This window comes from Danio aesculapii, chromosome 18, assembly GCF_903798145.1.
Source record: "Danio aesculapii chromosome 18, fDanAes4.1, whole genome shotgun sequence".
In the NCBI taxonomy this organism is placed as follows: domain Eukaryota; kingdom Metazoa; phylum Chordata; class Actinopteri; order Cypriniformes; family Danionidae; genus Danio; species Danio aesculapii.
This window is the reverse complement of record NC_079452.1, coordinates 55135946-55161866: the sequence shown is the minus strand read 5'-3', so window position 1 is coordinate 55161866 and position 25921 is coordinate 55135946. Positions and strand designations below refer to the sequence as shown.

The 25921-nt window shown below is 35.3% G+C and overlaps 1 protein-coding gene across 2 annotated transcripts in view; it reads right to left on the bottom strand.

Annotated features, from left to right (window-relative positions):
• The window catches only part of luzp2 (leucine zipper protein 2), a 256529-nt gene that overhangs the window by 110322 nt on the left and 120286 nt on the right, over positions 1-25921 (bottom strand). For both annotated transcript variants that reach the window (XM_056478281.1, XM_056478283.1), the window contains exon 2: positions 16436-16547. In XM_056478281.1, the coding sequence (XP_056334256.1) occupies positions 16436-16547 (112 nt within the window). The remainder of the gene's footprint in view (positions 1-16435; positions 16548-25921) is intronic.

The window sequence follows — 25921 nt, the reverse complement described above, 5'->3', positions numbered from 1 at the left end:
CAAAAATGTTTCTTCAGTTTGTTAAACGCAAAATAAGATAATTTGAAGAAAGTTAAAAGCCTGTAACCATTGACATCCATAGAGGGATATTCAAATACGATGGATGTCAACGGTCACAGGTTTTCTTAAAAAAATATCTTCTTTTGTGAAGAGAAGAAAGAAGCATACAGTTTGAAAACAAGTGAAAGTTGATTAAATGATAACAGAATTTTCATCTTAGATGATGACTGGAGCTGTGAAAATGATCTCATATTATATTTGCACTTTGTTTTGATGAGATAAATCACAAGTCATTCAATGACTGATTAAGTGCTGAAAAAACTATTTAGTTGGCGTGTGAAGAATATAAACGTGCCTGATTAAATACTACATTCATAAATAAATAAAGAAAAAGGAAAACTGATAACATCAGGCCAGGCAATAGATAGACATGTCAGACAAACTATTTGATGATAAATCATAAAAACTGTAATGATGTCTTTTTGGTATTTTTTGGTGTTGTGCAAAGAACTGCACTGTAAAATAATATCTGGTAATAAACAGTTTCTGATTTTTTATTTTTTTTTATGTAAACAGTTTGTTTATATTTAGGTTTTTGTGAATAATATACAACACCAACCCAGACAATATGTCACTTTACTTATTAAAAATCTGGTAACACTTTATTTTGATGGTCCATTTGAGTATTAGTGGTACACATTTGTACTCTCGCCGGTGACCTCTCCCACCTGCAGCTGTTTCCACAATGGAAGTCCAGCTTTTCCCAGCCTTTGGTGCCTAGACGGCAGCTCTGCACAAGAAGTTTGGCCATAAGAGAAATTGTCGTGCCCAACTGAGTCTGGTTTCTCTTGAGGTTTTTTCCTTCACTTTCGACAATTGGTGAAGTTTGTTCCTCGCCACTGTGGCCACTGACTTGAATGGTTTAGGACTCGTGGAGCTGTGCATCGATGGATTTGCTCTTCAGTGTTTGGACTCTCAGCAGTGAAAAATAAACCACACTTTCAGTGACTATAAGAAACTTTGCAAGTACATGTCAACTTGCACTAATCTTAACCCTAACCCCAACCTAACAGTCTACTTATAAACTAATAAGAATTAGTTGGCATGTAGATGCAATGTGACTAAATTCAACAAACAGACCATCAAAATAAAGAGTAACCAAAATAATAAAAAAAAAACTTCAAAAATAGCAAACGTTTAATTTGTATTCATTCACATCCATCGATTAAAAACATGAAATTATAAATAAATTATACAAATAAGCACTACAAATATTTAATACAAACAAATGTACAATTGTCCCCATGTTTCTGTCAGTCCTGTCACATTTGCATTCAATTTAATATAAAATGCGTGCAATACACGTCTAGGCTATGACTCGGAAGCGATATCATTTTACGGAGGAGAAGCTGACAGTGATCAAGGATGTGTTCTACCATTGAATTCTATAAATTTATGCTTGTTTTTGCATGATTTTTTTGACGACAACAAGCTTAGGTCAGGCCCCGTCACATTTGTTTTTTTTAAGTGAAAATATATATATATGTTACAGCCTTATACAAAATCGATTAAATTCATTTATTTTCTCAAAATTCTACATGCAATACCCCGTAATGACAATGTGAAAAAAGATTTTTTGAAATTGTTGTAAATTAATTACAACCCCCCCTAACATCTACCCCCCTGAAAATTAGATTAGATTAGATTAGATTAGATTCAACTTTATTGTCATTACACATGTACAAGTACAAGGCAACGAAATGCAGTTTCGGTCTAACCAGCAGTGCAATAGCAGCAAGTGCAGGATACAGGTATAAGTTATAAAGTGCAGTTATAGAAAAATTATGGTAATATTTACAGATGGATGTACTATGAACATTATATACAGGTGTATTAGCTATGAACAGATTTACAATAAATGAATATATGTACAGGATGCTATTAATAGCAGAAGTGTGCAGATAGATAAACATAATTACATATGTCCATGTGCAGTGGGTATGTACAGTTCAGATAAATGAATCAGTGCAATGAATATGTGCAAACTTTAAATGTGCAAATGTTAAATAGTGCAGTGATTGTGAGGAGTATACGTTGAGGAGTGTGTGGGGTGTATTGGTGCATGCTCTGCGCAGACAGTGTTTCTTCTGGATGTCCTCAATGGCTGGCAGTGTAGTCCCTGTGATGCGTTGGGCAGTTTTCACCACCCGCTGCAGTGCCTTACGCTCAGCAACAGAGCAGCTTCCATACCAGACTGTGACGCAGTTGGTCAGGATGCTTTCTATTGTGCAGCGGTAGAAGTTCACCAGGACGGCTGATGAAAGCTGGTTCTTCTTAAGTTGCCTCAAAAATCACATGTACATAAGTATTCACAGCCTTTGCTCAGTACTTTGTTGATGCACCTTTGGCAGCAATTACAGCCTCAAGTGTTTTTGAATATGATGTCACAAGCTTGGCACACCTGTATTTGGGAATTTTTGTCCATTCCTCTTTGCAGTACCTCTCAAGCTCTATCAGGTTGGATGGGAAGCAACAGTGTACAGCCATTTTCAGATATCTCCAGAGATGTTCATTAGGACTTAGGTCTGGTTTCTGGCTGAGCCACTTAAAGACATTCACCGAATTGTTGAGAATCCCCTCCAATGATATTTTGGCAATGTCCTGCTGGAAGATGAACCGTCGCCCCAGTCTGTCAAGAGCACTCTGAAGCTGGTTTTCATTCAGGATGTCTCTGTACATTGCTGCATTCATCTTTCCCTCTATCTTGACTAGTCTTGTAGTTCCTGCTGTTGAATAACAACCCCACAGTATGATTCTGCCACCACCATGCTTCACTGTAGGGATGGTATTAGCCTGGTGATGTGTGGTGCCTGGTTTTCTCCAAATGTAACACCTGGAATTCACTCCAAAGAGTTCAATTTTAGTCTCATCAGACCAGAGAATTTAGTTTCTTATGGTCTGAGAGTCCTTCAGAAGCCTTTTGGCAAATTCCAGGCGGGGAGTGCCTTCTGTCAGGACACTCTACCATACAGGCCTGATTGGTGGATTGCTGCAGAGATGCTTGTCCTTCTTGACCATCAGGTTATTGATCACCTCCCTGACTAAGGTCTTACTCTCCCGATGACTCAGATTAGGTGGCCAGCCAGCTCCAGGAAGAGTCCTGGTGGTTCTAAACATCTTATGGATGATGGAGGCCACTGTGCTCATTGGAACTTTCAGAGCAGCAAACATTTTTCTGTAACCTTCCCCAGCCTTGTGCCTCAAGACAATATTGTCTCGGAGGTCTACAGACAATTCCTTTGTCCTCATGCTTGGTTTTTGCTTTGACATGCACTGTTAACCCTGGGACCTTATATACTGTAGACAGGTGTATGCCTTTCCAAACATATCCAGCACATGTTTTACGCAGCGGATGCCCTTCCAGCCACAATCCATCTCTGGGAAACATCCATACACACTCACCCACAATCATGCACTACGGACAATTTAGCCTACCCAATTCACCTGTACCACATGTCTTTGGACTGTGGGGGAAGCCGGAGCACCTGGAGGAAACCCACGCTTTTTTATTTTTAATAAATTTGCAACAATTTAAGAAAATCTTTTTTCACATTGTCATTATGGGGTATTGTGTGTAAAATTGTGAGGAAATAAATGCATTTAATCCATTTTGGAATAAGGCTGTAACATAAAACAATGTGGAAAAAGTGAAGCGCTATGAATACTTTCCGGATGCACTATATATATGACATTAATCACGAAATACAGAAAACTTCTAATTTATAGATATTTTTTATAGTGTGCATGAAACGTTATTTCTCATTTATTGATGATATGTTTCAATAAATATCATTAGTGCAAACAGGAACAAAAGCTGTTGTTGTCATACTGCCCATTTTGCCTAAAAACTACAGTCAAACATAAGTTTGAGTACATTTTTGGCAGTTTGACAAAAAAACATAGGCTGAGGCATGTTTTCAATAAGCCCATTTTAGATATAATGCTTCAAATTGACACATTTAGTCGCCTTAAAATTATAAGGTTCTATCTGACATTTTTGTCAAAATTTAGTTATTGACATTCTTATTAAATGACAACTTATTTACAGTATGGGATGTTTTTTTATAACTTGTTTACATTTTGAGACTTTTTATTTAAAAAAACAAATGTTACACACATACTGTTTGCTATGGAATGCGAAAACTTTGAAGCTCAATATCTCAAAATCATTCAGAACACAGATAGAGCCTTATAATTCCAAGGTGACGATTTAAATTGAATCATGACACAAACATAATAAACATAATTAACACATTACTAAACAATAATAAAAAAAAAACATAATAACACATTATGTTTAACAGTGCAGGCGTGTTTATGTATGTTTTGCTCTTGAATTTGTAGGCCCTTTTTGTTCATTTTGGGGCCATTTTGGCTACAAACCCTTTTTATTATTATTTTTTATGTGAAATTGTCTTCTGTTCATTAGTTCAAACAATCATCAAGTGTCTGACAAAACAAAAAGCGTTTTTAACTGTTTATAGTTATACTGTTACATGTCAGCTCCAGAATGCATGGTGAATCCATTCAAAACTGTTCATGATTACGAAATGACTACAATTTGACTTGGGGACACTCTTAGACGTGTCACGTTCTGGCCATCGCCGCTGCGCTCCTCTGTGTTTCCAGTGAATAACAGCAGCAAGGCTTTGTCAGGGGAAGACCATCTGTGCAGCTGTTGAGCTGTATTGAGATTGGCATTGCGGTGTCTATTCAGGCCAAGCTGGCAGGAATGTGCCGGCACAAACCCACAAACCCCTGCCAAGACTACAGGCTCCATCAGGCGAAGTTTAATGATGATGAGCAGCACTCTGGGGAGATCTCATTATAAAAATAAACAGTATGGACAGTAAATCTGCTCAACAAAAAGGTTAATCGGTCACATATACATAATTGATCATGCTAAAAAGGTCATAGTTGATCGTGGTTTTACAACAAATCCACTGGAGATCTTTGGACTTGAACTCTTGGGATGGAGCAGCTCGGCGTAAGGCCAGGGTTTCCCCGGCTGTGCTCCAGTGTTTGAGCCCTTGGGGTTCTGCAACTTCTGCATTCCCAACCAGAGCCAACACATAATGTCCTAACAGAACCATTCAACTTATTTGCCCATTAGCAGTGCTGGATGTAATGAGTTACAAATAAATTACTGTAATTATTTACTCATCCACTAAAAAAGTAAAGGGATTACTGTTCATTTTAGGGTGACATAATTATATTAAAACGCACTTGTTTAAAATATTGGATATTGAATAAATGTAACAATTATGAATAAATCAATTCAGAGAAGCAAAGTATTTATTTATTTTTGCTGTTATACAAATATATTTTGTAGAATAAATATATTTTGAAACCTAAGTAAGGGTTATCAAGATGATTGCACATGCTTAAGAAACATTCATTCATTCATTTTCCTTTGGTTTAGTCCCTTTATTCATCAAGCGTCACCACAACGGAATGAACCACCAACTTATCCAGCATATGTTTTACACAGTGGATGCCCTTCCAGCTGCAACCCAGTACTGGGAAACACCCATACACACTCATTCACACACATACACTATGGCCAATTTTTAGGTTTGCTTAAGAAACAATAATTAAGAAATTAGTTCATGAAAAAACCTAAAAATGTTTCATATTTTGATGTTAAACTTTTTTTGCAGAGCTTTTATTTATTATATACTTGTCATGAACATGCTTAAGTGTTAATATTTTTTAATTAAGGTAAAGGGACATGTTTGCATGTAAATATAAGGAATTGAAAGCCTATGACTCTCTATGCACTAAGATTTAAAGGTGCAGTAGGTCAGTGATTCCCAACTTTTTTTTTTGCCTGAGACCCCCTTTTCCCCGAGAAATATTGTAAGGTTCCCCTCTACATTTAATGATATTATCGCTCATATAAGTATGACGAAAAAAGGTTGATTTCAAACAAGCAGTATGTTTATTATTATATATCGATATGTTTATGCACAAATAATAACCTACTGTGAAATATACTGTAAAAGCAAAACATCAGTAGGCCATTTGTGTTGGGTACATCTTGCGGTATTGGGGAGTCATCTGCAATTGTTTTATTAATTTGGACAGCCTCATGAATTTGTTAGCAAGAACTTTGTCACAGATAATGCACGGTGGCTGGGTCAGGGACTTTTTGCTTCGAGGGAATAGAGAATAAAACCATAGTTCTTGGTATACCCTGCATTTCGTGTTTTCCGTTTTGCTAGTGCTGTTACTATTTGTTGCTGAAGGCGAATCAGAGACTTTTATTTTGTGGAGGATGAATAACAAATTTGTACATTTTTTGGTCACCCAGGTGATAAAATGAAATAAGGCAACATGATCGTTCTTTTAATTGTCCACTGCTAATTTTATTTTTTTTATTGACGCGACCCCCCACAGAGCTCGCTGAGGCCCACTTGTGGGCCAAGACCCCTCTGTTGGGAACTGCTGCTCTAGGTGATTGTCCTCAGAAACATTTTTTGTTGTGCTGGTTGAAAGTCTTTACACATTCCAATAGTAATGATTAAAGAAAATGATCGAAATGTATTTTTAAATTCTGGGTAAGGCATAAGACTAAAAAATGTTCATCCAATTAAATATTGTCTGTCAGCAAATGTAGATTAGTACAACTGTGCACATTTATTTATGCAGATCCGCCGATGCGCGTTCATGCGCACCACTGTCAAGTGGACACGTGACATTGATGTGAAAAACAAATGCTGAATCAAAACTTTTTAAAATCCTGAATGAATATTGAAGTTACTTTTGTACGTTGGAGGAAGGATGACACCGTGGTTGAAGTATTATATTTAGTCACGCAAAGCTTATGTAGATTTTGTTGCTACAAATGGGTAATATACACAGAAGTGTTGTTCAGCCACTGAAATCATCCGGCGAACGATTGATGTCACTATTTTCAGTCTCATAAAGTTCCTTTTACAGCATTGATAATATAGATTTTTATTTAGTTTCACAACGAAACATCAGTAAACAGTGCTATTCCACCTAGCCTTCTTTACTCAGCTGAAGTGGGTTTTATATTTACATTGGTTTATTTTTGAACAATGACAAACTGTGACGCGGTCCCTATATTGTTTACCATGCTACATTGAATATTCGGTCTGAAATAACGTGTAAGTATTGCTTAGTAATAAGTGTAATTCCTGCAAGCCGCTGGCTAACCACTAATCTGTAGTCGATTTAGGACAAAGTGCGTAAGAAAGTGAGACCAGCGATCATTGCATGCAAAAAATATTGCACATTATGACAAGTTTTTCTTGCTACACAACTGAAAACTTGCTAAATATAATGCAGTTTTTCATTGGGAATTATAGTATTATAAAGTGCTATAAAGTTTTCTAACTGGCGAATGACATAATCTAGTGGGTCTCTATCATCTTTAATGTGCACATTTGCAAGTTCAGGAGGCATGGCTTTGGGAGGAGATTGTATTTGAAAGATATTATGCTAACCGGTTAGCATTAAGGCAGCACCTACTGCACCTTTAAGTAATATTGAGTGCTTAAATTACTTATCAGACATGGGAATTAGAAAAGTTATATATAATTTTAGGAACGTAATTACTAAATAATTACCCAACGCTGGCCTTCATACATGCATCCCTTTCGATACGTATAGTTCACTAATTTAATGATAATATTCTTGTGCGGGTAAATAATTGTAAACCCTCATGAGTGACAACTGGGTTTAAATATGTGATATAATTCACTAAATTATCCTTTTTTGTGTGTACAAAATAAGACACACCTGACATTGTGACAACCACAACAGCGTTCTGGGGTCTTTTTGTTTTCTTTTTCTCCAAAGTAATAATACAGCCAAAAAAGACTCAAATATTGTAATTCCACATAAACCAACAGAGGCATTGTGTTTTGTTTATGCTTGGAAGGCTGCTTCATGGAGAATATCTTGAAATGTTGCTATGTCCACTTATAATAAGCATTATTATGCTTGTTGTTTAGGCTTGGCTCATAAAGTGATCAAGTTTACGGCATTATATAAGTAGCCAGGTGCAAGTGATTATACTTAGGGGGTTTAGTAAAGCTCTATTGTAATTGGCAGGATCATCGTGCTGTCCTTAAACTGATTAGGCAGATCAAACTGTAGGTCATACATTCACTTTAAATTTTGAGGGATGCTAGTCACAGGCTACAGGCTACAGTGAAACTGCATGCAAATGTTTTCCAAATCCCAATTTTGCCCATTTGTGACTCAGATCTGCTTTTGTTATGACAGTTTGAACTGCACATACCGCATGGATCTGATCTTTTTAATTCTGTTTTGTGCCGGATTCACACAGTATTACTCCTCAGCTGCTGTTCATTAACCCTTGATGAGTTCACTTAGGCGACTCACTGATTAGCACTGTCACCTTACAGCAAGAAGGTTTTTGGTTCAAGTCCCGGCTGGGTCAGTTGGCATTTCTGCGTAAAGTTTGCATGTTTTCCCTGTGTTTGTGTGGGTTTCCTCCAGGTGCTCCGGTTTCACCCACATTCCAAGTCATGCAGTGTAAGTGAATTGGATAAACTAAATTGGCCGTAGTCTATGCGTGTGTGTGTGAATGAGTGTGTACTGTATGGGTGTTTCCCAGTACTGGGTTGTGGCTGGAAGGGCAGTCACTGGGTAAAACATATGCTGAAATAGTTGGCGGTTCATTCCACTATGGTGACATGTGATATACAGACTGAGATGAAGGAAAATAAATGAGTTCAATACACTGCTGTGGTCAGTCTTGGCTATTCTCTGGAGTGTATGATCATATCGGTGTGAATAATGCTTTTCAGAGTTTTATGTTATCAGCTAGTAAATTCAAATCTGCTTTCCCGAAAGCGCCAGCACTGAGCCAGAGAAAGACATGTGCTGCTCTTGTCACAACTTATCATTGTTTTTTAATCACGTTGCATAATACATTTTTTGTGTAAAGTAACAAAATAGAAGGCTTAAATAACTGTAATTAAGTACTTCATTCATTCATTTTCTTTTCGGCTTAGTCCCTTTATTCATCAGGGGTCACCACAGCGGAATGAACCGCCAACTTATCCAGCATATGTTTTACACAGCAGAAGTCCTTCCAGCCGCAACCCAACACTGGGAAACACCCATATACTCTTGCATTCACACACATACACTCGGCCAATTTAGCTTCTTCAGTTCAACTGTACCGCATGTCTTTGGACTGTGAGACAGAAATGCCAACCGACCCAGCCGGGCCTGTAAGGCAATCGTGCTACCCACTGCACCACCGTGAAGCCCTAATTAAGCAGTTTTTCACTGGAATTGTACTTTACTAAGTAGTTCTAAAAATATGTTATTTTACTTGAGTACATATTTAGTGCTGTATTGGTATTTTTATTCTACCATATGTTTATTTATTTATTTTTCTAGTCTATGTTGATTGCCTAAGTAAAATGATCAGCGTCATGATTCCTGTCAAATTGTGCATAAAATAAATTTGTTTAAAATATGCCCTCAATGTATGAATACTTTATAAATGTAGCAAACATATAGAGTGTTAAAACATTAAAAGTGCATGTTACTGATGAGAAGATGAAGGCTGTTTACTGTATGGTGACTTGAAATCACCTTAAACAAGAACTAAATGCGCTGCACAATGTCATGTGTAATGTCATGAGTGTGTCATGTGAACACCCTTTAAGTAAAGTATTACCAATATTTTTTGCAGCTTAACACTCACTGTTCTTCAGTACTATTAGAAGGGCTACTTTTTCCTCATTCTTTGAGTAGGATTTACACTTTTACTCTATTTGCACTACAGGGCTCTATTTTGACGATCCATGGGCAAAGTCCAAAGCGCAGAGCGCAAAAGCATTAAGGGTGTGTCTGAATCCACTTTTGCTATTTTAACGATGGAAACCCCCGCTTGGTCCAACAGGGTTGAGCTTATTCTCTTAATGAGTTATAGGTGTGTTTTGAGAATAAACCAATCAGAGTCTTATCTCCCATTCCCTTTAAGAGTCAGTTGCGTTACGCCATAGCGCATCTGCTATTTACATGGCGGACTTTGTAAGTGTAAAAACTGAATGCTTCACTAGCGAGAAAACAGTTAAACAGAGCATCTACAGCGAGAGGGGTCTGGATGCAGACCTGGTGCAGTGCAATCTGAGCTGCATCCAATGCTTTTTTAATGGGCTCAACTATTAAACCCTATTGTCTACAGCGCGAGAATTAGAGATGAGCCTCCTCATTCTTTACTTTCACTTTCACTCATGTGGATAGGGTATATGTGTTGTACGCAGACATCCGTTAGCTTATACATAATTAATTTAGTTTATTAAATGCGAAGATTTATTTCAAAACTATTTCTAAATTCAGTTCTAATTTCCAGCAAAACACATAAATGACCAATAATAACGAAGTGTGTTCAAAAAACCTGACAGGTGGGCAAATCTAAGCTTGTTTTTAATAAAACAAATATAAATATGCATATAATAAGTAATACTACTACTAATAATAACATTATACAAAAGCACATTGTTATAAATAAACTAAAAAAGCCCCCTGAGATGAAGAAGGCATGGAGGCAGTGGTTTTTATATTTATGTAGCCTAGAAAAAAATTATTTTTGTAATATTTAATTCTTTTTCATTTGTAAAGATATTTGCGTATTGCCGTACATCCTGTGTGTATTAAGCAATGTGTAAGCGAGGCGCACAACTAACACACTCTGCTCTGGACTTTTGAACAGCTTTGATCTGGTTTATTGTGCGGTCTTTCATAGTTCCTCAAAATAGCAATGCGCCAGCAATGCGCCTTAACACACCTCCTTTTTTAGACCAGAACGCCTATGGGCGCACATATGAGCGCAAATGCATTTGCTATTTAAACTGCATGGCGCAAAACGTCAAAACAACTCTTGCGCCGAGCTGAAACTAGCAAACAACAATTGCGTCGCACCTTGCGCCCTATTGCGCCAGGTGTATGATAGGGCCCCTAGTAGTAATTGCACTTCTTCCTTATGTAAAAAGTATGGTTTTACAGTACTCTTGTCACCAGTGGGCTTCAGACACTGAAATACAGTTTACTACTAGTAAACAACCATTTATAGTTATGCACTGTTGTCTGCAAATTAGGCAATATTAATCATAATAAATATAGTCTGACAATGTGCTTTATTCACGTTGTAAAGTATACATATTGTGTACTTAAAAAGTTTATAAAGTGTGTACTTTATTGTTATTTTGCACATTCTGGCCATTCTGATCTGACATTGGCCACATTTAAAACAACACTGTTAACAAATTTGCAAAAAAATATAGAAACAATTTTTTTTTTTAAATGATTTGAACACCAAGCTCCACAGTGTGAACATAGCAAAAGAGACTTACCCTGCTCAGTTTGACAGTGGTGCTAAAGTGATGAAAGGCATGAAATCACTCATAACTGCTACACTGCTTGTATAGAAGACTGCAGTGAAGTGTCATTTATATCGGGAATCCCTGGCTCAAGCTGAATGAAACACTTTTTTTTTATTTCAGCATTTTTTAAAACCCTTTTTTAATGCAAACAAATCATATTCATGTTAAATGATAGACCTGATCATTCTGAAATAAAATCCCTCAAGAACCACTTTGCCAATCAAACCAATTAAATATATATCAATAATATATTAGTATTAATGTACTTTTTGATCAAGATAGTTCAACCAAAATTATTGATGAATGTGTTTGAGATTGGGTCTATATATGATGTGATGATATTTATATTCAAACACACTGGTCTATATTGCAATTAGATGTGGTATGCAGAATACCTTTGATTTGTTCTTTCAAAATTTGCCAAATACAAAAACATGCTGCTTTATACAGTAAATATTTTTTTTCGTCACTGGATTCGTGATTTTGTCTTGTAGAACCCTATAAACTCACTCCCACGTTAATTGTGGTTTTCACTCAGTGTTTATGTGGACTGAGTGACCCACTGAATTTCAATAACCAGATAATGCTTAAACAAAACACAACTGCATCAAAACCTTGATGACCTATTTCATAAACAGATATACATAGATATACATAGATCTCAAAAAAGCTTTTATCAAACTATTTCTGTCAGCTTTATTTATGCCGCTATTGTCCTCATCCATTAACGCTGCAGCTGAACAATAAATCGCTGTATGAATTAGATTGAATGCATTTGGAGCGTATGGTTTCTCTCAGGCACCAGTGCTTGGTTGACTGCCATTGGACAAGGCAATCAAATATTTGATTGACTGGCTCAGATCCCTGTAATAATGCATTCTCTATGTGACTAATCTGTCTCCATATGTGCCAGCTTTATAGGTCCACTTGCCAGGTTCACTAATTCACTAATAATATTGGTTGTCTTTACTATATTTAAAGGAATAGTTCAAAATAATTCTGACTTCAACTGTATATATATATATATATATATATATATATATATATATATATATATATATATATATATATATATATATATATATATATATATATATATATATATACTCAAATTCTAAAAAAGTAAGTTTGGAACAAGTGGAGGGTGTAAGTTTAAGTATTATTATATGTTTTGTGTATTGGTTCAGTGGTTTAGTGTTCAGATAATTGTGCTCTTAAGGATTTTGAAGTTTGCTCATGCAATAGCATGCAACCGGGTGCTTTCATTTGCAACTGCTAGCAAGTTTACTCATCCACTGTACTTAGTCTAACAAACATTGCATTGTACATAACGTAAGCCTTTTGTGTATGCTGTGAACATTTAGGAGCAACTGAATAACAAATGCATAATCTGTGAGATTTATGTTTAAAAGCATAGTGTCATCTCAAATCCAGACAAAAAAAAATGAAAAGAAAGAAGCACTGAATCAAAACAAAATCTTATTTTAAGTGTCATGAAAAAAAAGCTTTGGACAACATGAGAGTGAGATAAATATGACAGAATTGTATTTATTTATATATTTTTGTTGAACTGCATATGAACTAAATACTAAGGCATTCAGGTACAAATGTCTAAATGTACTGTACGAAGCATTACCTACAGTGTACAAATTTGTAACTAAAAGTAAAAAAAAAATTACCAGCTTTGTCATTTTGGTCATGCATTCACACTTGCTATAGGGCTACTGATTATGTTGTCATTATATATTTTATTATATATTGTCATTATATATTTTACATGCATTCTTTGTGTACTTCTCTTTATAAAAAGACTTTCTATTATTTAGGGATAATAGTTTAGAAAATAGTATTTCAAGTAGTAACAACATAACAGTCAATCAACCATTTAGTAAATTCTCTCGGTTTGCATGACTAATTGAAAATGGCAAGGAATAAGATGCTTTTAAGCCTGATTCATACTGAACATGTCCACATCAGCATTCTCATGAAGGTGGTTACTTAGTTTACAGCATCCAATCCATTGCACATCAACTGTTATGAGCAGAAACATTGTCTTCCACTGTCAAGATACAAAGAGCGAAACCTGATTGCTGTCAGTCTGTTCAAGAAAAGATTAATGATAATATATCTGAGTTAATTTTTTTCCATATGTAGTCACTGGCAAAATAAATTAGTATGTATAAGCCCTCTAATTTACATTGTTTTTTGTTTTGTTTTTTGGTGGGTGGTGCGTTTGGTTTAAGCACCGTTGATTGGGCACAACGAGACTGTGCTCTTTCAAATGGCTAGAAAGCCTGTATTTATATATATTATAAATTAGTCAAAATAAAATTAACGCAATTAACTCAGTTGCAGTTTTTTTATTTCCTATTGTGGCCGACGTGTGTTTAACGTGCAAAGAAATATAGATAGGACAGCCCGATCTCATGAGTAAACTTAAGTATTTTACGATTTGTCAGTTTAGTGGCTAATTCATACGAATTCGTACAAGTTTAGTCATCCAAAAATGTACGATTTTAAAAAGGAGGCGTGGCACCTAACCCCACCCCTGACCCCAACCGTCATTGAGTGATGAGCAAATCGTACTAAATTTAATTAAATCGTACAAATTCATACGAATTAGCAACTAAATCAGAAAGTTACGAATTGCCCTGAGATTGCGTTGGATAAGACCAAGGAAGCGCTTTTAGAAGGAAAGTTTCAGTATAAAACAATTAATGTCGCATCCCCAGACTATCCAGCATTTCCTCCAGAGTTTCATGCAATTTCGGTTGTTTCATTCGCATGGCAAACGGAAAGAAAAACCTCTGCATTTTGGGACTCTGGTGGTCCTTTAAGGTAATCAAAAATTGCTGCTTACATGGTAGACTCTTAATCAGAGTATTATCTTAAAAATAAAATCGGAGTATTGGTGTCCATGTAAATGTACTCAGTGAACGTGCCATAATGTCTCAAGCTGTCAAAGACAGCCCATTTCTCTGCCTTTAAGCTGATTCCATGCACCCTCAAATGTTTCATAAAGTTTGACGTGTTGCCCCCCTACATGCCACTTTTTGTAAAGCATCTGCTTCACGTTGCTGTGTCAGAATCCTTACTTGTAAAATACAGCCATACTTTAGAACGCTTAGTTTAAGCAAATTTGATGAACGCGATCGTGCGTGTTGATGAACCTGAAGGGATCCCTCGCTCACCGGGTGCGCTGTACTACGTGCATTCTCTCTCTCTCTCTGTGTATGTGTGTGTGTGTGTGTGTGTGTGTGTGTGTGTGTGTGTGTGTGTGTGTGTGTGTGTGTGTGTGTGTGTGTGTGTGTGTGTGTGTGCGCGTTTCCTAGCGACAAGAGCAAACACCTGACGTCGTTGACTGTGTCCAGTCTCTTTATGTATTCTATAGTCTTTACGGTGTCCGTATCCCTCAAAGCTGTCTAGAATTAAATGTTTAGCGATGGTGTGACCAAAGTCCCCGTAAGAAGTCTATAGTCTGTGGTACATGTTTTTTGATATACCCCTTGGCCACATTGTCCCCCGATAATGTCAATAGACGGGACTGTCTTAGCAACTGGCTAAACGTTAAGGAGAACTAAGCAAAATAGTTTCCACATTATAATTAATGTTCTCAACTCACAATACATCTTTACAATGAGTACAATTGTTTGTATTCATTACTTTATTATTATTAAAATTTTCCATTTTGCATACTTGCAATGTCTGTATTTATTTATTTTTTTTTGCAGTCCACTTAGAATCCAACAAGGAAATAATTTTTGTTTATTATTGGCATTGATTGTTTTGAAAATCACATGGCACACACACACACATATATATATATATATATATATATATATATATATATATATATATATATATATATATATATATATATATATTCTATAAGCTTAGACACTTATATAACAGGAGTCACCACAGCAGAATGAACCACCAACTATTCCGGCTTATTTTTTTTTTGGATTGTAGGGGAAACCAGAGCACCTGGAGGAAACCCACATGAACATGGGGAGAACATGCAAACTCCACACAGAAATGCCAACTTGCCCAGCCAGGACTTGAATCAGCGACTTTTCTAATATTTATTTTATATATATATATATATATATATATATATAAGAATTATTACCCCCCCCCCCCCTGTTTATTTTTTTCCCCAATTTCTGTTTTATGGAGAGAAGACTTTTTCAACATGTTTCTAAACATAGTTTTAATAACACATTTCTAATAACTGATTTACTTTATCTTTGCCATGATGACAGTAAATAATATTTGACTAGATATTTTTCAAGACCCTTCTATACAGCTTAAAGTGATATTTAAAGGCTTAACTAGGTTAATTAGGTTAACTAGGCAGGTTAGGGTAATTAGGCAAGTTATTGTATAATGATGGTTTGTTCTGTAGACTATCTGAAAAAAAAAATAGCTTAAAGGGGCTAATAATTTTCACTTTTTCCATAAAAAAAATATTGTCACAATTTTCACCAATACAAATGAAGTGGGAAAAGCCTACAATACTTTCAATCAATCAATCAATAAATAAATAAATAAATAAATAAATAAATAAATAAATAAATAAATAAATAAATAAATAAATAAATAAATAAAGAATATATAAAAGAGACAACTTCTGCCATTAATAATGAAATGTTCCTTTGAACTATTGAAAGTGTTTACATCTCCAAATGCCACAACAAGAAAATGTCAGCAAACATGCATTGCAAAGCAACCAGTGATAAGAGCAGACAAACGTCTGAATAGGGGAAACACTGGCATTACAGCGAGTGCAAAACCTCAAAGTACACACAAGCAGTTTGAAAATAGGATTTGAGACCATTCTCTAATAGAAAAAAATGCAGAAAAAACTGTCTACCATCTGCAAGCATTAAATCAAATAACAAAGATGTACTATGGATTATTTAAATAGTCAAAGGCTTGAGTTTTGTTTTCTTGTTCCATCATGGCCAGGGTCTTACCTGCAGGTTTCCCTTTATGCTGTCCAGTTCCTTTGATGTTTTGGAGAGATGTCGTAAAATTCCTGTCCTCTCGGTGAAAACCTCCTTCAGCTTCTTTTCCAGCCCCTCATAGCTACAGGAAAAGAAAAGAAATAGGAAGATGACTTCTTTAAATCTACAGCATGCCTGGCAAATTCATTCTGCATGGCGTGCTCCAGCAGCCTGGAGGATTCGAGGCCATTGTGAGTAGATGATGAACCCAAGGAAAACATTCCATAGTTCATCATCAAAATCCTGAAAAAGAACCTGTGACCTCAACTCACAGTTGCGTCAGGTTCTGTTTTTTTCAGTTTCAGGATTCGATGACGTCAAAGGCAGTAGAAAGAAAAAGAAAAAATATATAGATATATTTTTTATATATTTGTACAGCTGTCAATGAAAAAATGTTGGGGTTCATAATCACATTAAGAAATTTGACATATGGCAATATACTGTATGCAAATTACATATATGGCATACAAGTTTTTGTTTGGGTTTCTAATATATAACAAATGTCAAATAAAATATTGCAAAATATTGCAAACATGGCAATCTATACAGTATGACCCAATATACATTCTGTTTTTGTACCCCTACAACTTGCCCTTCCCCTTGGGCCATGAAACAGAGTGTGAGGGGGAAGGGCTTCAAAATGTACACCTAAGAATTGGGACACCATTACAACATCTGCACGTCATCATCATATGTCATCACGATCTCTTGCTTCATATGAGATTGACGATCATGACAGCTTTAGTTATTCCAGTTATTCCAGATATCATGTTATCATAACGATATAATGTGGCAATAAGCTCGTAACTGTACTGTGCATTATTTATCTATGTAAACACACGAAAACAACATTAACATTATAGCAGACAATGTAAAAAGCTCATTCCCAGCCACTAGACTCTTCTGGCAAGGTAATCCAGTGTCATCGAGTGTCAGTATGTTGTGGGACTGCTATTCAGGAATTATTATTGGGGATTACAGAAAGATTATTATTATTGGGGATTATAGAATATTTTAGCGTTTATTTAAACAAGCATGACGGTAAACACTCTTTTACTCTCTTAATCTGGCAACCTGTGCTTGTGCCTGCATGTTTTGAGAATTTTTTATGTATTTATTATTTTCATTTAGAACATAATTTATTTTTAAAATATTGAGACTGGAAAAGAACGTTTTATTGACATTATAAATGCCTTTACTGTGATTTTGTTTTGTGATTTGAATGCATTCCTGCTGAACAAAGGAATTGCTTTCTTAATTAAAAAGACTTTAAATGATTGTACTTTATTTTCATAAATTCCATAGTATGCATAATTGAGTTCAATTTAATTAAACATGATGCACAACATTTACCAGCAGGGGCCATCAAGGTCAAACCTGGTATGTAACTCTCTCAAACTATTATTTCACAGCAAATTTTGCAAGATAAGATCTTCTAATGTGCAAAACAGATAGAAAAAAAAATACACACACATTCCTACACTTTTCTGTTAGAGTATCACCACCTTCCCAGCCCAAATCCTAAGACACAGCTGTGAACAACACACAAAAAAGCTAAATAAATAAATGATTATAATGTGCCATGATTTGTCATTGTCCCAAATACAAATCATGAATAAGTTATGTAGAGTACAGTCAAATGCTGTCGGCAAAGGGCTTTTTGGCAATGCATCCTGTGCTTCTCTCAGCTGAACCTTTATGTCAGAGAAACCAAAGCACAGTCATACAAACCTCCATGATGGAAAAGCAACACCTGCGGAATAAATAAATCATGCTGGAAGGCATCATGCCTATAAAAGTCCCACAGTGTGATGTCGCTGAAAGTGATCAAGGTTGGGAGCTGCTAGAGACAGATAGAGATGGAAATAAATCATGTTCTCTGTCTGCTAGACTTGATTATTATTCATTGGACTCAGCCTCGTCAGGGCAGACCTTTAAGAGGTCAATAACACAGTTGTGCTCATACAATAGGTCAAGGTTAGGATGGTTAATGTGACCTAGTGAGACCCTGCTGTTCAATGACATAATTGTAATATCTGACAACAAGAAGTGTCTTGATTCTCTGTGTGTCATTTATTTTTATTTTATTTATGGATTTATTTGTTCTGCAATGACATTTCAGTCGTTGTTGTTGTTTTTAAGTTTTATTTTTCAAATGCAACTATATTTATTAGTCCTTTTCTTTTTCTCACATTTCTTCGTTGTTTTATTTTTCTTCAATATCTTGTTTATTTCTCAATTCATATTTTTTTTCTCATATTTCTTTTACATAATTTGTTCTATATATATATATTTTTTTTTTTGTAATTCAGCATTTATGTAAATATGTGTTTAAGTTCATTCTAATTCATGTTTTCACCATTGAAAGAAGCTCACCAACAGGCCAAATCAAAACCGAATGGTGACCTTTTTTTGTCATAGCAAGAGAAGTTGCAAATTTGTGAGTAATAAAATATTGCATATAACCAATAGTAAACAAGGCAAGCACATTGGAGACAGTTGATTAGTTACATGGATGTACATAGGTCTGCAAAGGTCGCCACAACGGAATAAACCACTAACTATTCCAGTATATATTTTATGCAGTGGATGTCCTTCCAGCCACAACCCAGTACTGGGAAACACCCATACACATACTCATTCACACTCAACAGCCAGACAGCCAATTTGGTTTATTCAGTCCACCTAAAGTGCATAGCTTTGGACTGTGGGGAAAACTAGAGTGCCTGGTGGAAACCCACATGAACACGGGGAAAACATGCCAACTGGCCCAGCCGAGACTCAAACCAGTGACCTTCTTGCTGTGAGTGCTAACCACTGAGCAACTGTGCCGTCAATGTGGAAATATTATGTCTGAAAATGTTACATCTTCATCTGGCTTAAAAAATTATTTGGGTTTGGTTAATTTATCTATTTATTTATTTGTTTATTTTATGTTTTTTTATCTGTGGAAGGAGTTTTTAAAGGTGTTTGGACAATTCACAGCCACAGTAGAAGAAGGCAAAATCCAGAATGCTGTCACTCACAGCACAGGGCACTTTATTTTAGATAAACACAGAGCTGAATATAAAGAAAGAGTTTGGCAAATGGATGAACCAGTGCTGTAACCTAATGTGAGCTGGTTTTAATGCCTGGCACGCATCATGCATGCATCTGTTTGGCAAGTGTGTGTGTGTATACCTTTGAGGCACTGCCAGTTCAGGACTAATTTGTGTATAGGAACTTGTGTTATGTGCATGCAGCATCACAAGAAAAGTATCAAAATTCCACTGATTTCCTGATATAAACTTTAAATTTCAGATTAATCCTACTCAGCTCTTAAAAAATAAAGACATGAACTCTCCATTGGAATGTTGATGGACAGAGTATTCCTTGTTTCTTTTTGGAAGAATAGAGGAGAACATAACCATCACTGCTTATATTGATTGAATGGTAACACTTAATTTTGATGGTCTATTTGAGTATTAGTAGACTGTCTGATACAGACATTTAACAGACATTTAACTGACTATAAGAAACTTTGCAAGTACATGTCAACTTACACTAACCCTAAACCTAAACCTAACCCTAACAGTATTCTTATAATCTAATGAGAATTAGTTGGCATGTAGATCCAATGTAACTTAAATTCAACAAACAGACCATCAAAGTAAAATGTGACTTGAATTGTATTGTGACTTTTTACAATATGCATCGAACTCAAGGTTTCTGTGTGTGATAAAGTTTTAGGATACAGATCGAAAAGAACATTTTGGACTTCAGTCTGCAAAGACTTTACTGTTCTATGGCAAAAATTGCCTGGTAGTTTTTATTTTTTTATTTTTTATCTCCCATTACATTAACATTTTTCTAGTCCAAAACCAAATTTTTGTGAATTTAGGGATTTTCATTTTAAAATTTGGAGTTTTCAATTCTCATGCCAAACTCATTTCTCATGCAATGCTTAAACAGCTAATGTTTAAGAGAATTTGGAATGAAAGTCATGCAGTGACCAATCCTCTCAGCAGCAAAAACATCAAAACACCAAACTTTTTACAGAGGAGCATGTTGTGTGGTGAAAACAAGTTTCATTTATTTTGGTCCAATGATAAAAAATGCAGTCAAGCTAAAACTGAACCCAAGAGATGTAAAGAAGTCAGTGAACGGTGGAGGAGAATGTGTCATGGTTAATATTTAAACTTTTTATCTGTCTATTTCTTTATTTTTGTAAGTGCACTATTCTTCAGTATTCTTTCACATGAGAGCGGCACAGCCACTGGAATATTATTGACTTGAGACATCCGGTCTCATTTATTTTTTAACCTTAAAAAGTTAATTGTGCTGCAAACTGTTATTTTTTTTCTATTAATATATTACTTTTTAATTGTATGTGTAGTCATAAACACACTTGTTTGTAGTTTGACTGTTGTAAAAAATCTACAGATTTATGTGGAATGATTTTTGGGAGTATCGTAACTAAAAACTTAATGCAGTATATGAAATAAAGAATGATACCTTTTTAACTTTTATTTAATGTTTACAATGCAAATCCAATTAGATCCACTTAATTGATAAACAAAGCAAGTCTCTCATATAATATATAAAAAACAGAACATTTTATTTTACAAACTGTATTGTAAATAAACCACATGAACATTTTCCTATTAGTCAATAATATTACTAAATATAATGTAAAAACTGAATAAATATAAATTTAGACACATTTACACAAGTAAATAAATAGACTTAATGATGGACTAAAAATCTGAAGAAATCTGTGGATTTCTGTGACTGCAGATTCCGAGTGGGCTTAGTTATTTCTGGTCATTTTCCCACAGGCAAGTCAAATGTCCTAAAACAATAGTAGAATGAGACAAAAGAGCTTACTTTATAAGGTCAATACTATAAATGCCTATTCACTACTATAAAGCACATTTCTTTTTCATCAGTGCAATCACATGCATAATATAAAAGGGGCAAAGAAGATCAGTTTTAAAATCATGCTTCCTGTGCCAGCCAAGCATCTGCCATTAGAAGATCAGGAACGCTAACAGATGGCTTTCTCCCGATATTATCGACCACCTTTGGCTCAAGCTACAAACAGCTTCATCGTCACCACGGTACAGATAACCACAGAGTGCGTTCTCCGCATATGAGGAATAAATTGGTCATTACTGTCACGGCTTGATAATTATGCTGTGACCTCTTTTGACACAGCTGTTTTGGCAGGCTCTCATACGAAGTGAGACCACAGAAAGTGTTCTAATGAGAATCAGCCTGTCAGACAAACAGGCTTATAATCGCATGCTGCTCCTCCATGCCAGCGATCGCATAATTCTGATTAGAGCCACACCATGTGAAGGCTGCCGATAAACCCAAATCCTTCTTGAAGAAAAGGTGGTTAGCTGTAAGGATCTGCCAGAAACAATCTGCACACTTGAATAGTGAAGCTGTCTGAAAAAAAAACTGATTGTTGGGGATGAAGGGAGCTTTGAATAACAGCACACGACAGGCAGAGAAACAGCCACACGCGCACAGACTCATTAGACAGACCCTCCCCGCGTCTCTGAACTCAACTTTGAATTATATGAAACTGATCTTCCTCCGTAATGAAGAAGTGCTGAGCCCTGGTCATTAAAGTGGAAAGTGCTGAGTTCCACAAGTTCAGCTCCTACAGCTCAGTATGGATATATAGGACTTCGCTGAGGTGAAGATCAGATATATAGAGTGGAACTGGGCTTCAGCCAACATGACAAGACCCATCGCTCCTCGTCCTCCATTAGCCGCTGCTGGGCTCGACATTTACTGTAAAAGCTAATAGCGGTACAGAGAAATTCCATTTGCTATCAGAAGGAAATAATCCCATTGTAGCACCCTTTATATTAGATAGATAGATAGATAGATAGATAGATAGATAGATAGATAGATAGATAGATAGATAGATAGATAGATAGATAGATAGATAGATAGATAGATAGATAGATAGATAGATAGATAGATAGATAGATAGATAGATAGACAGATAGATAGATAGATAGATTGCTTTGAAAAAAATTGAACATAATCACTGAATATGATTTTTCTTGAAAGCATTATTGATGGCAGGGGGACTGTTAGATGGCTTCTGTAATGGTTTGGATAAATGGTTTTGACCAGTTAATTTGCAGTTCAGGATCAGATAATGAACTCATAAAAATGACAAACTACAGCTTTGTGGCACGTTAGAGAGGCCTTACCAGGTTGGATTTGATAATGATGCTATAAATATATAGAAATGGTGTATTCTGTGGTTATTATTGACCTTTTAAACAAAAATTCTACCAGGTGCCATAGGTAGATAGACGGACGGACGGACGGACGGATGGATGGATGGACGGATGGATGATTTGTTGTCAAGGTAAACGGCTGTTTAGCATTCATGAACCCACAGAGAAAAGCCTTACCTCGACCAGTTGTTCTGGAAAATGCCACTGACTCTCATGTATGTCTCTACAGTAACTAATTATGATGGCATATTTTACTTTGTGTGAGTTTTTTTTAACCTATATATATATATATATATATATATATATATATATATATATATATATATATATATATATACAAACATTTATATTTTATTACAATAAACTTGGTGAAATGGTAAATTTGTATAATTGTTGACACTATATAACAAAGATATCTGTTTTATCAGCAGACACTCAAACTGACTCTTCATTATGAAAGACTAACCTGAAAATGATCTTGTAAAAGATAATATGTAACAGTTAATGTCCTTCTCTCACCACAATGTATTGCATGATATCGTTTTCACTTGTTGAAGTTTCTTATTTAGAGACTCGTGCCATCACACTGTTGTATAAACATAATATCACACTTGTAGTGATATGCCTCTACATCAGCAGGCTGTGATAACTTAAAGAACAAATCACAGCTGTGTTGGTATCGAGTCATCTCACACTCCTACTGATGTGAAATTGCTCATACATAAACTGGACCAGGAAAACAAAAAGTTGTTGCTTGTATTTATGTAAGCACATATTCAAGAGACTAGGATCTTAGTTGCAGTCGTTTGTATGATTGTGACATGTTATATTTTACATGTCTAAATAACACAGTGTGTGGCTTTTTATTTCTTTGACAACTGTGTTGGAAGAATATCTAATTTTCCAGAAAAAACACTTGGTTCTAGGAAAACACTTGATTGATCTGACCACCCGCTGACATGAACCCTATTAAAAGATTTTCACTTGTATAGTTTGTGAAAAATTGCTTCATATTTTGTTTGTTTGTTGGTTGGTTTACTTGTAAGGGCTGTGAATCCTTTAAAAAAATAAAATAGTTCAGAATAGTCATAGTTTACTCACCCTCGGTTGAAGGGTTGAACGGTGAACGTTTGATGTGACTTTTTTCAATTTTACACGGTTCCTTTTACAGCATCAATGTTGTAATGTAATTAAAATACAATCAGTTAAATAGACTTCCCCATTCATTTAGCTGTTCAAGCGTAAAATGAGATGAAAGACGCACGCACTGCAGGATCGGCAGGTAAGCGCAGAAACACCATTGAAAATACTGGAGTAAAATAAATGTTCATATTTTAAATAGTATTGAATTTAACACAGTGCTTCTCGTACAATCTGGAACCCACTTTATATCGTATATCAATCAGTCATTAGAGATTGTTAATTTTTAAAAAGAAAACAGACCTTAAACACATCAATTTTCTAACTGCATACAATTCACTGGAAGCGCTTGTCCCAGGTTACTAAGTCCTTTTGCATATACCCTATCATTAATCCCCTGGCAGCATATGGATGCGTTTGATAAAAGATTTATGCACTTTTAGAAGCTTCAAAATAAAAGTCACTATCCAACTCCACTATCCAACAGGGGTGCATTTTCCAAAACCGTCGTTAGCCATCTAAGGTCACAAACTTTGTCGTTACAAACATAGTTAGTTGATTCTGTGTTTTCCAAATCCATCACTCCAACTTCTACGCTTGCAACTACGCCTATAGTTAGAAGCATAGTTTCTGGCTGTGTTCTATTCTCAGTTATCCCCCCTATGCCCTATTCCTTTCGAACGTTCCAACATTTAAACTTGGAATCATTAAAAAATAATAGTAATAATATCTCTTAGGTTTAATTTGCTTTTAACGTATTTTTACAGTTCAGTTTTAGCGATCATCATATTGACAATTGCGTTCACTTCGTAGTGCACTTTGAAAACATCTATGCCATTTAGACCACATGACTCATGGTGAAAGCTATAGGTGACCTATTTTTTAAAAGCAGAATTTAAGTTACGTCTCCAAAGCTTGTGAAAACAAAATATATAGCATATATTAATGGTTTTAATTTATAGTAGGCTATTTATTAAGAAATGTATCTGTACTGTATGTGACATGGGCCTGTTGATTAGAACTTTTCTGCAGTGGTTTGAAAGTCAAAGTTGTTAAAAAGCTGTAAAAAGACTTTTCAAGCAAAAAAAAAAATAAAATAAAAAAAATAAATAAATATACAATATCCTACTTAGCCTAATAATACTAATAATAATAATAATAATAATAATAATAATAATAATAATAATAATAATAATAATAATAGTTGTTGTTGTTGTTGTTATTATTATTATTATTATTACTACTTTTCTTAATAAATAGCCTACTGTAAATTACAACCCTTAACAATTTATTTGATTTATATATGCTATTAAAATACGTGTTAGAAGTGGTTTTTAATTTTTAGCATGGAATATGGAATAATTTCTATATAATATTTGTAAAGGAAATAAAGGCCCTACATGGACCGTTTACATTTATTTTAGTACATATAGAAAACAAGTGCATGTGTTTACCAAAACTAAAATCAGATTTTTTTACAAAAAATTATGGGCATTTTCTCGGAAGAAGTTGTTACTCCGCCCCCGTTTAGAGCATCACTATCCATCAAACGATGGATCTGCGACAGAGAAACTACGGTTTTGGGGAAACACTTATCACAACATCTTCCATTTCCCAAACGATGCATCGTACTATGATAGTTCAGCCATGAGTTATGTCGTTGTTTGGGAAACGCACCCCAGCATGGAAGAGCCAGGGTAAAATTTAAAACAATTCTGGATGTGTTTGACTGACAGAAAAAATAATATATACTTGAGGATGGATTGAAAGAATAAACTATTTTTGGGTACACTATTCATTTAAATAATTTAATCGAACTTAGTATTTAAACAAACCATTTACATTGCCTCCGAGAGTAAAACAACACAAACTGCACAGACAGCTTTTTTCCTCTATTTTACACAATCAGTAGTAATCACAGAAATGAAAACTTTATAATTCTTAACGCGCTTAAATTGCATAAATAGTATATGCACCTTCTGTAGTAACTACTCATCAAGTTAATGCAGATGCCTAAAACAACAACACTAACTTCTGTATTGCATTTTTAAACACTTTAGTTGAAAAATTG